This window comes from Rhamphochromis longiceps, linkage group LG10 (assembly GCF_057381845.1).
Source record: "Rhamphochromis longiceps isolate RC_006_pf linkage group LG10, R_longiceps_female_GT1.1, whole genome shotgun sequence".
In the NCBI taxonomy this organism is placed as follows: domain Eukaryota; kingdom Metazoa; phylum Chordata; class Actinopteri; order Cichliformes; family Cichlidae; genus Rhamphochromis; species Rhamphochromis longiceps.
In genome coordinates, this window is record NC_140566.1 from 1216548 (window position 1) to 1226623 (window position 10076).

Here is a 10076-nt window from a genome sequence, read left to right on the forward strand (position 1 = left end):
GTAGCACAAACGTTTGATACCACTTTTGTTGGATTTGGGTAATGTGGGGGGGCTGGTTGACCTTTACATTTTCATTAATATCTTTAAAACAGAAGCAGCACAAACGCTAATTTTACCTGCACAAACCAGCACAAACGTAGCACTAAAAAAGTAGACCATTTTGGTTTGTTTTGGAGCAGTCTGGGGGGATGGTGATGTCATCAGCAAAAAATATAACTTTTAATATCTCAGATACTGTAGCAGCACAAACGCTAATTTTACCTGCACAAATCTGCACAAACGTAGCACTAACCGCTCCGCCTATTTGCCTTTACGTTTCAAGTGGGTGGGGGGTCAGCTTCACTCTGCTGTGAACTTTGGCTCTCTTTCCCTCTGGCGGGTCCGGTGACAGGAACGCCGGCCCGAGTTAAGCACTCTGTGTGGAACATGTCCCGTTGAACTTGCTCTGGAACGGAGCTGGGAGGCGGCAGGGTGGCCCATGAAGGGGGAAACTGGGTTCAGACTCCTATAAACTACTAACCTATACTTTCACTGCTCATCGTCATATAGGAATGTTCAGTCATATTGCAGAAACAGTCTTTTTTCTTGAAAGGAAGATTGATCCACTGTAATGTAAGGTTGGTCCAGGACATCTCCGAACTGAAGACAGTCACTCCTCTTCTCCACTCCAATAAAACCTTTAATTCAGTGGAGCATCATTTTATGTTGACGGTACCTGAATTTTCTTTGTGGAAATAAATTCAGGTGACTATCCAAAGGCACCTCTCCCCCTATTTAATACACACACACACACATACATATATATGGAAGAGAGAGAGAGAAAATGAATTACACAGAGAAAATGTAGGACGCCATTAAGTCTGTCCCATCTCTCTGTATGTTTTCATACTGGTCACTTAATTTAAAAACGTGTAATGAAAGTCAGCGGTTATTTCAGTAACTCTTATCTCTGCTTCCTGTGAGCAAACCTGCTGTTCTAGGCTCCAGGACCTCACCTGCTCAGGTCTTCCCATCTGTGAATATCACCCTGTTGTCTTGTCCCACAGCAAATTCAATTAATGACCCTGGAAACACATGAATTTGAAAATAATCAAACGTTTTTTAACAATCCCCAATAGGAATAGAAATGAAATAAAAAAAAACATTTGGCAATAAAAATGTAAATCAAGTTCAAAATAACAAGTTTCCAGAGTCCATGGTGACGTCACTAATGCACTGCAGCTGTGATGTCACGGAGGGAAAGCTCCGTTTTACAGTCTGTATTTCACTTGATTCCGTGTCTGTGAAATGCTTTTACACCCTAAACGTGTTCACAGAGCGACGCTGGTGACCGTCAACAACAACTTTCAAGGCCGTGACTTGTTTCCGATGCTGGGGGAGAGCTCCCGGTGTCCCGGTACAGCAGCCGAACACGTCTGCGTGTTTTCTGTGAGTGGGTTTGTTGAGCCTCCGCTGAATGACTGATGGTGCCGGCTTTCTCCAGCGCATGCGTGTCGCTGGTCCCGACAGCGAGCAACGTCCTGCTCCTGTTTTCCTCTCGGACCATCTGACACGTGTAAAACGCTAAAGTCACCGTTTGTGTCTCTCTACATGTCCCGTGTTCTGACGCTGGTGTGAGTTTCCAGTCGGACATAATTTGGAAAACACTTGTGAAGTCACACGTGTGGCTGACCGGGGTCGTCATCGAGCTCGAGTGGAGGTGTGTTGGGAGGTGAGTGAGTGCGTGGGGTTGTTGGATGTGGTGATGTGGAACATAAAGCCGTCGCTTTGCTATGGCTGTGATGGAGCTGTCACGGCGTCTTCGTGATCCGAGCACCGCTTTATGACCGAGCACCTTCACCGGTGCTCCGTCAGCCCATCCTGATCCGGGACCATCCCAAACACCGTTCGGGTAGAAAACTCTGTTCGCAGCGATGCTTGCGGTGTGGGCTGTGCTGTGTGTACAAGCTTGTATGGACTGAATCTGAACGTTACGAGCTTCTGTGGGTGCTATTACTCCTTCTGACCAGAGGTGTCGCTGTGTGAGCGGTGAAAGAGGCGGGAGAAGCTAAGAGTTTGTCTGCTCCACACAGCTGATCCACAGACTGGCTCAGTGGGATGATCAAGTGTTCCCAGTTTGCTCCAGCAGACTTTGGCCAGTTTAAGTAAGACACAGCTCAACAGCGCTCACCGTGCAAGAAAAGGAATTTGATATAGGAATGATCAGATAATGAATTCAGTAACCTTCAATGTGTTGCTTTAACTCTAATAATATTCTCTGGACTTGTGTGCAGACTGAAAAGATGCCAAAGAAAAGCAAAACTCCGAGTGTGAAGAGACGGATCGCTGACCAAGAGCAGCCCGCTGTCAAACGAAGCAAAGAGGAGCAGAGCGACACTTCACCCCTTTGCTTCCAGAGCCCAGCCACACTGTTCGAGAGCCTCATCCAGCCGATGGGGACAGATCGGTTCTTCTCAGAGTATTGGGAGAAGAAGCCTCTTCATCTGCAGAGGTCTGATCCTGGCACAGCCTCGTACTACCAGTCCCTGTTTCAGCTGTGTGACCTGCAGAGCCTGTGTTCTCAGGGTCTCGAGTACTACAGGGACATCAACGTCGTTCGCTGCGTCAACGGCAAGAAAAAGCTTCTGAACAAGGAAGGCCGAGTGAAGCACAGTGTTCTCAATAAGATCATGAGTCAGAACAAAGCCACCGTCCAGTACCACCAGCCGCAGAGGTTCAAGGTGAGTGTCATGGCTTTGCTGCCTTTGGACCAGTTTGCATTCATGGTTCATCCACCTGTTTCCTTTTTGTGTATGCAGTGTGTTTGGTGCGCTGCCGATACATGGCCAGCTGTGATGAGCAGTTGTTGTCTGCACAGCTGTGTTGGCGCCCTCGCCTCTGGACCACACACATCACCAGTACATGAAACTGAAGACGTTTCTATGGCCGAGCATTGTTCACAAACCCGTGTCTGGATGTTCCATGTACACATTTCTCTCAGACCATCTCATTTCCTTTTCACCAAACAATTTCATTTCTTGCCGAGCACCTTTGTTTCTTCTTTTCAACATCCACCACCTCATGTTAGACTAAACCAGTAGCACTGCATCCTGGTCTCCCATGAGGCCTCACGGGTGGGGGCTCAGTCAGGCTCGGCTCACTGTTAGTCTCTGCAGCCTGTTTGCTGCTGTGCTCAGTCGTGTTTCGTGTGATATCTGTGTTTCTCCATCCATCCTGACCACCTGATCTGATGTGTTGTTGAATGTAGTGGGGGATTTGTCTCCCACTGAGTTTCTGCCCTGTGCTCATTGATCTTCCCTCCTCCTCCTCATCTGTGTCTCTGTGGGGATTTTCCTCTTACTGTCCTTTGAAGAGTAGCTCTGCCGGGCTCGTCCCAGTTGTGGATTGTGACGTCCTTCCGGAGTTCCTTTTTCCAGTCTAACCCCTCGGATTGTGCGATGTGCATTCCTTTTCACGTCACTGTTTACTTGTGTCCACGTGGGTGTCAAAGATAGGAACTGTGTGCCGCTGTGTGTGGATATTGTGTCTTATTTCTGCTTTAATGTCACCCTGGACATGTCTGCACCCACTCCCAGCACATCTAGTTGAATTGCAGTTTCCTTGCTGAGTATTGGCTCTCCTGTTGCTTGATGCAGTGAAGTCAGCTGGCATTACAGATCTACTTCACCAACGGTACATGTCACTGTGTTTGATCTCTCATTACAAACGTATAGTTTGGCTCTGATTCTGTTTGCACACATCTCACTGTTGCTTTCCACTGTATTCTCTACATGATCGTCCTGAGGCACGCCTGTTCCTTAGCAAAATGACCCCCACGTTTATCTGTTTTCTCTTTCCCATCTTCACAGTGTTTGCTTGTATTAAAGTTCCCCTCCATCGCTGCCATCTGCAGCTTTACTCGTTCACACTGTTCCTTGATCTCTGAAGTTCAAACCAGTGTCACGTTGGCTTCTTGCAGCAACTTTCCCTTCACATAGTCGAACATGTGTCACCGAGGCATCCACCTCCTCGGTCAGCTTTCCGTCTGTGGTCAGCCGCCTCGTCCCCCTGCAGTCCAGCACGACACGCTCGGCGTAGCAGTCAAACTTCAGCAAAGGCTTGTTGTCATATTCCTCGATGAGCCTGTGCTTATAAGATTTAACTCCGGCTCGGCGCTGTCACATGTATGCGACACAGCTTTTGTTCAGATTAAAGTCTTCACTCCAATCAGCCTGAACTGTTTAATTCAACACCCACTGTGAACATAGGCCAGATTTCAAAGATCATGACACTGTCCAAGTACCTGTGGAGCTAACACTGTGCATGTGGAGGCCGCTCTCAGCAGGTCTTCTGTGTGTTGTCAGGATGAGCTGTGGAGGATTCAGGAGAAGCTGGAGTGCTTCTTTGGGGCTCTGGTGGGCTCGAACATCTATATCACCCCAGAGGAGTCGCAGGGCCTTCCACCTCATTATGATGATGTAGAGGTACAACAATAACTGTGGATGATGTGAGTAATGTGCGGTCCAGCATACGTGTTGCTAATCTCCATGGTGCTCTGTGCACAGGTGTTTATCTTGCAGCTGCAGGGACAGAAACATTGGCGTCTTTATAATCCTACTGTTCCACTGGCAGCTGAATACAGCGTGCAGTCAGAGGACAGTATTGGCATCCCAACTCATGATATTATACTGAAGGTACAGCACTTTATATCAGCTAAAGCAAGTATGATCTGATTCTGCAGTACATCTTCTGTTCAAGGTTTAATGTTCATTTTTATTCAAACGTATGATCATCTTTGGGAATGTCTTTGTAGGAATGGGCAGGGGTGCAGAAGTCCCTGGAGGAGCAGTAGTAATGGTTCCTTAAACATTTCTCCCACAGAGGCGGAAAAGAAAAGGAGCTCAAATCAGACGTGCTTGACTCTGTTGTCTTTGATAAATCCAGAATCAAGGTTGAAATCCTTTGTCTCGCACATGGTCTCAAATAATCAGACCCAGTCGTATCTTACAGACCTCATAGCGTGGTATTGCTTCAAGCAGAATGGGAGGCAGAGCCTTCAGTTTTCAGGCCCCTCTTCTGTGGAACCAGCTCCCAGTTTGGATTCAGGAGACAGACACTATCTCTACTTTCAAGATTAGGCTTCAAACTTTCCTTTTAATAAAACATGTAGTTAGAGCTGGATCAGTGACCCTGAATCCTCCTTCAGCTACACTGCCACATGAGAACAAAGGGCTGGGTTTGAATTAGGAATTTCATGTGAATTTTACTGATGGGTCAGTGTAGCACAGACCTACTGCTGGAAGGCCAAGATAATTCTACTACAACAGCAAGACGCAAGTCACTAAGTAAGAAACAGAACCCTCTCATAGGATGTGTCCCTATAAAACACTACAGCCCCCCCACCAACAGGCTGGGGAGGTGGTCCGAGACAAAGGAATGTCTTTGATCCTGCTGCTTGAACTAAGACTTACAAATTTAAGTAACACAATGACAACATGTAACAATTTGACTCAACATTTACAAGGATGGGTCACATTCCAAGTATTGCCTCATTGTGTGAGGACTACTTGTGGCTGATGTCACTATGAGGTCATACAGTTATTATGAAACAAAGATACTTTTTGAAGTTTTTACACAGAACAAAGATTTTTGATTTGAATTCTCAAACTAAGTTTGAACAGTCATGTCATTGCTTTATTATGTGAGACATAATTGAACTTATTCTGTGTTTATATGTACAAAACCTTTAACCGAGACCAGTAACACAGAGCTCTGTCTGACCATGTTAATCACAGTGTTTTAAGTATGAACAAGTCTTCTCTCTGGACAGGCTGGAGATCTGCTGTACTTTCCTCGGGGAACCATCCATCAAGCCAGAACCCCGGCAGGAGTGAACTGCTCCATCCACTTAACTCTCAGCACCTACCAGAGAATGTAAGCTTCTTCTTCTTCCCCTTTTTACCCCAAGCCCTAAAAGGCTGATAGTAGCAGATAAAAATTTTGCAAATGTGCTAACTGGAGACCGAGGTAGTTTCAGATTGATACCATAGGTCAGGGGTCTCGAACTGCAGGCTTCGAGGGCCGGTGTCCTGCAGGTTTTAGATCTCACCCTCGGTCAACACACCAGAATCACATGATGAGTTCATTACCAGGCCTCTGGAGAACTTCAGGACATGTTGAGGAGGTCATTTAGCCATTTAAATCAGCTGTGATGGATCAAGGACATCTAAAACCTGCAGGACACCGGCCCTCGAGGCCTGCAGTTCGAGACCCTGCTGTAGGAGCATCTACTAACTCAGAAGAGTTCAAATTCCATGGCGTTGACCTGAGAGGTTACACTTAATGAAAATCTCATGAATCCAGTGACTTGACAACAAGGCGATGTAGAATTTTGAAAGTGATTTGTTTGTTTGTTTGTTTGTTTTTACAAAGTATCAACTTTCATAAAAAAAAAGATTCTGTTGAAATCGCACTTCCTTTTCCTTTATTGGCATGTCAGGGAGTAAGTGTGCAGTAAAACTACTGCCCACTGATCCGGCACACAGACTCGTACTCGACTCAGTAGAACAGACGTCTGCTCAGCAGAGTAAAGTCAGGGTACATCATCAGGTTTTCAGCCAATAAGAAACAGAAGAACTGGTCCTGTTCAAAGCTCCAAACACTGATAACAGATGGGTTTGATGATGATTGTTTCTGTCGTGCTCAAACAAAACTGGTGTGTGAATGAGATCCAGAAGAGTTCTCTGTTGCTAATCAGTCCCACACTGTCTCACTGTCCCCGCCTGCTGTCAGGTCATGGGGAGATTTGCTGTTGGACGTATTTCCCAGCTTACTGTGTGGCCGCAGCAGGAGGGAAGTCAGCCTCAGAGAGGGGATGGCCAGAAGACTCTTACTGGTAATCACGACAGTATGAACACCATCTCTGTATTCCCATGACATATTATTCCAAACTGATCCTGACAGATGCTTTTTCTGTCTGTGACTGCACGCTGAAGAATCTATGGCAGTATATGAGATGGTTTCATAGTACCAGTCAGGAGTTTGGACACAGCTTCTCATTTAATGGTTTGTCTTTAGTTTCATGACTGTTTACATCGTAGAGTCTCACTGAAGGCATCCAAACTATGAATGAACACATGTGGAATCATGCAGTAAACAAAAAGTGTGAAGTAGCGGTCAAAGCCAGCCTTTGCTTTGCTCACTCTTTCATTCTCTCCATGAGCTTCATGAGGTCGTCTCCTGAAGTGGTTTCCAACAGTCTAGAAGGAGTTCCCAGAGATGCTGAGCACCTGTTGGTCCTTTTGCCTTCACTCTGCGCTCCATCTCATCCCAAACCATCTCCACGGGGTTTAGGTCAGGTGACTGTGGAGGCCAGGCCATCAGGTGCAGCACTCCATCACTCTCCTTCTGGGTCAAACAGCCCTCACACAGCCTGGAGGTGTGTTTGGGCTCATTGTCCTGTCCTGTGGCTGCAGGATGCTGTGGTAGCCATGCTGGGTCAGTCTGCCTTCAGTTTTGAATAAATCCCCAACAGCGTCACCAGCAAAGCCCCCCACACCATCATCACACCTCCTCCATGCTTCACAGTGGGAACCATGCACGTAGAGACCATACGTTCACCTTTTTAGCAATTTTATGCACTGACTGACCTTCAGTTCTTAAAGTAATGAGGGACTGTTTCTAACAGTTGTCAAACAGGCCTGTCAGCTGTGCACCAACCTGACACAAACAACAGATGGTCCCAACGTCATTAAGAAGGCAAGAAACTCCACAGATGAACCCTGACAGGCTCACTGTGAGGTGAAACCATGTCAGGTGACTACATCATGAAGCTCACTGAGAGAAGGCCGAGGGTTTGCAGCGCTGTCAACAAAGCAAAGGGCGTCTACTGTCAGGAATCTGAAATATCCATCCATCCATCCATTCGCTACCGCTTATCCTTTTCAGGGTCGCGGGGGGCGCTGGAGAATCTGAAATATATGTAGAGTTATTTATACATTTTCTCTTTGCTACATAATTCCACCCGTCATGCTTATTATATTAATGTCTTCAGTTTGTATCAGTTTGAAGAAGTAAAAATAAAGAGAAAGCATTAAATGAGAATCTCTGTCCAAACGTTTGACAGGTAGTGTGTGTAACATCTGCAATGTGCTGTTTTTAATTGACTCATAATTACTTAAAGCTGTTCTGTGATCTTTTTCCCTGAAACTGGAGCAATGTTGAGGTAAACGGGTCCTCATAATGCACTGCTTTCATAGTTTTTAGAAGATTTATCTTCTAAGAATGAATATAAAACGAAAATAGCTTCAGAAGAGAGCGAGGTCTGTATTTGTGCCTCTGTCATTACAGCTCAACTTCTAATGCTTTCTGAATTATGTAAAATATGAATGAGATGCATTCACAGTCACATGCATGTCTGTGTGTAGAGCAGCAGTGCAGGCCTGCACACCAACCAGCGGCTGGCCGCCAGCCTCAGAGCTCTGGCTGACGAGATGGAAACTGGGGCGCAGGACCTGGGCTTCACTCACATGAAGAGAGACTTCATCATGAACAGACTGCCTCCTTACTGCCAGCAGCAGCTGTCTTCACCATGTATGTCATGGATGCATTCAGATCGATTTTTCAGTGATGTACATTTGTGCATATAAACATATGGTGTGTGTCACAGCTGGAAAGAGTCCTGCCTTGGAGGATACAGTGATTCTGACCTTTAAAGACCACGTGGTAATAACAGTGGAGCCCCGCCCACAGAGCACAGTGAGTCCTTTAAGGCTGTAAGTACAGAAATGTGCAGCCCTGTTGGGGTTCTGTGCGTGCGCTCTAACAGTGTGCTCTGAACTGTGTGTGTTTCAGGACGACGCCACAGAGCTGGTAGTATTTGTCTTGCATTCTTTGAAGAACCAGAGAGAAGGTCACATGATGGGCGACAGCTGTGATGACCAGGAAGAACGCAGCATCTCCACGGTAACGCCATACCTCGCTGATGGTCCTTTCATATTCATAACACATGTTCAACAGTGTTCTGCTGCAGAGGTGCAGAAATCCACCGCCACAGATATTTATCCTCTGTGACGAAACCTCGAACAGCCACGAAACAGTTAGTGTGACCCGCGAAAACCGAAACATTTGTCCATGTTTGGTTTAAAACGAGTGTTTTTAAGGGTTTTTATCCTCAACTGTAAAAGCTGGTCGGGTGCTGTCACTCGGATCAGGCAGTGTAGGAGGTTCACACTGACACGCAGGTGCTGCTGCTGAAGAACTGGACCAGTTCAAGTCTGTGACCTCAACATAAAGGTCAGAGGTCATGTTCTCTGAAAGTCTTGTTAATGCCATAACTGGAGAACAAGCTGACGTAAGATTTTGACCCGATAGGTGTGTGTACTGGGAGGCTGAGGGTTAGCACTGGCAGCTTTATTTATACAGCACCAGTTCACAGCAGTTATCTCAAGGTGCTTTACATTCCAAGGTAAAGACCCCAGACTGTGAGGCTGAGCGTCACATGCTGAAAATATCCACCAATCAATACCAGTGAGATGTGCAGCTGTGTTATATCATCAGGTATTTGAAGAAGGACCTGGGTTTACCTTCTGATTGGACATGGACAGTGAGACAATGAAGCGCACTATATGGATGTGTGTTGAACATGTGTGTTGAAAAAGGTCTCCACCCCAACCATATGTCTGTGTCTGCAGGGCTTGCAGTTTCCCCTGTCCTACCTCCAGGCCCTGCGGCAGCTCCAGCTGGCAGAGCAGCTGGTTGTTGCCCAGCTTCAGCTGCCCACACAGGAGGACAAACTCAACCTGGCCCTTGCTCTGTGGAGTGAGAACCTGCTGCGTGTCCTGTAGTTCACCTGCAGTCAGCTACTGATGTACACCTGATTGTTATCAAAACGTATTTGTCTTTGACCTCTTTTCCTGAATAAAGCTGGTATTTAAAGATTGACCTTTACAAAGTTTTGACAGTTACTGCTTGAGTTCAAATGTCTTCTTGTATAATGAGGATTAACAGGAACGTCACTGGGAAAACCTGCATGGCTCTGTGTGCCTGTGCAGTAACAGTAGTAATAGCTGCTGTGTTGTAGCCTCTCACTGCTGTAA

At 46.4% G+C, this 10076-nt stretch overlaps 1 protein-coding gene across 4 annotated transcripts; it reads left to right on the top strand.

The window, feature by feature from the left end:
- Positions 1–1525: 1525 nt before the first annotated feature.
- riox2 (ribosomal oxygenase 2) lies at positions 1526–9931 on the top strand. 4 transcript variants are annotated; one of them, XM_085419793.1, is made up of 10 exons: positions 1526–1699; positions 2274–2720; positions 4344–4463; positions 4545–4673; positions 5810–5913; positions 6772–6874; positions 8406–8571; positions 8648–8736; positions 8833–8943; positions 9672–9931. In XM_085419793.1, exons 2-10 carry the CDS (start codon positions 2283–2285, stop codon positions 9822–9824), a joined length of 1413 nt encoding a protein of 470 aa, XP_085275919.1. In that variant the 5' UTR covers positions 1526–1699; positions 2274–2282; the 3' UTR covers positions 9825–9931. The 4 variants fall into 4 exon arrangements, with proteins under 4 accessions (XP_085275919.1, XP_085275920.1, XP_085275917.1 ...); XM_085419791.1 differs by having other exon boundaries at positions 1550–1711; XM_085419792.1 differs by lacking the exon at positions 1526–1699 and adding an exon at positions 1718–2144.
- The last annotated feature ends 145 nt before the right edge of the window (positions 9932–10076 follow it).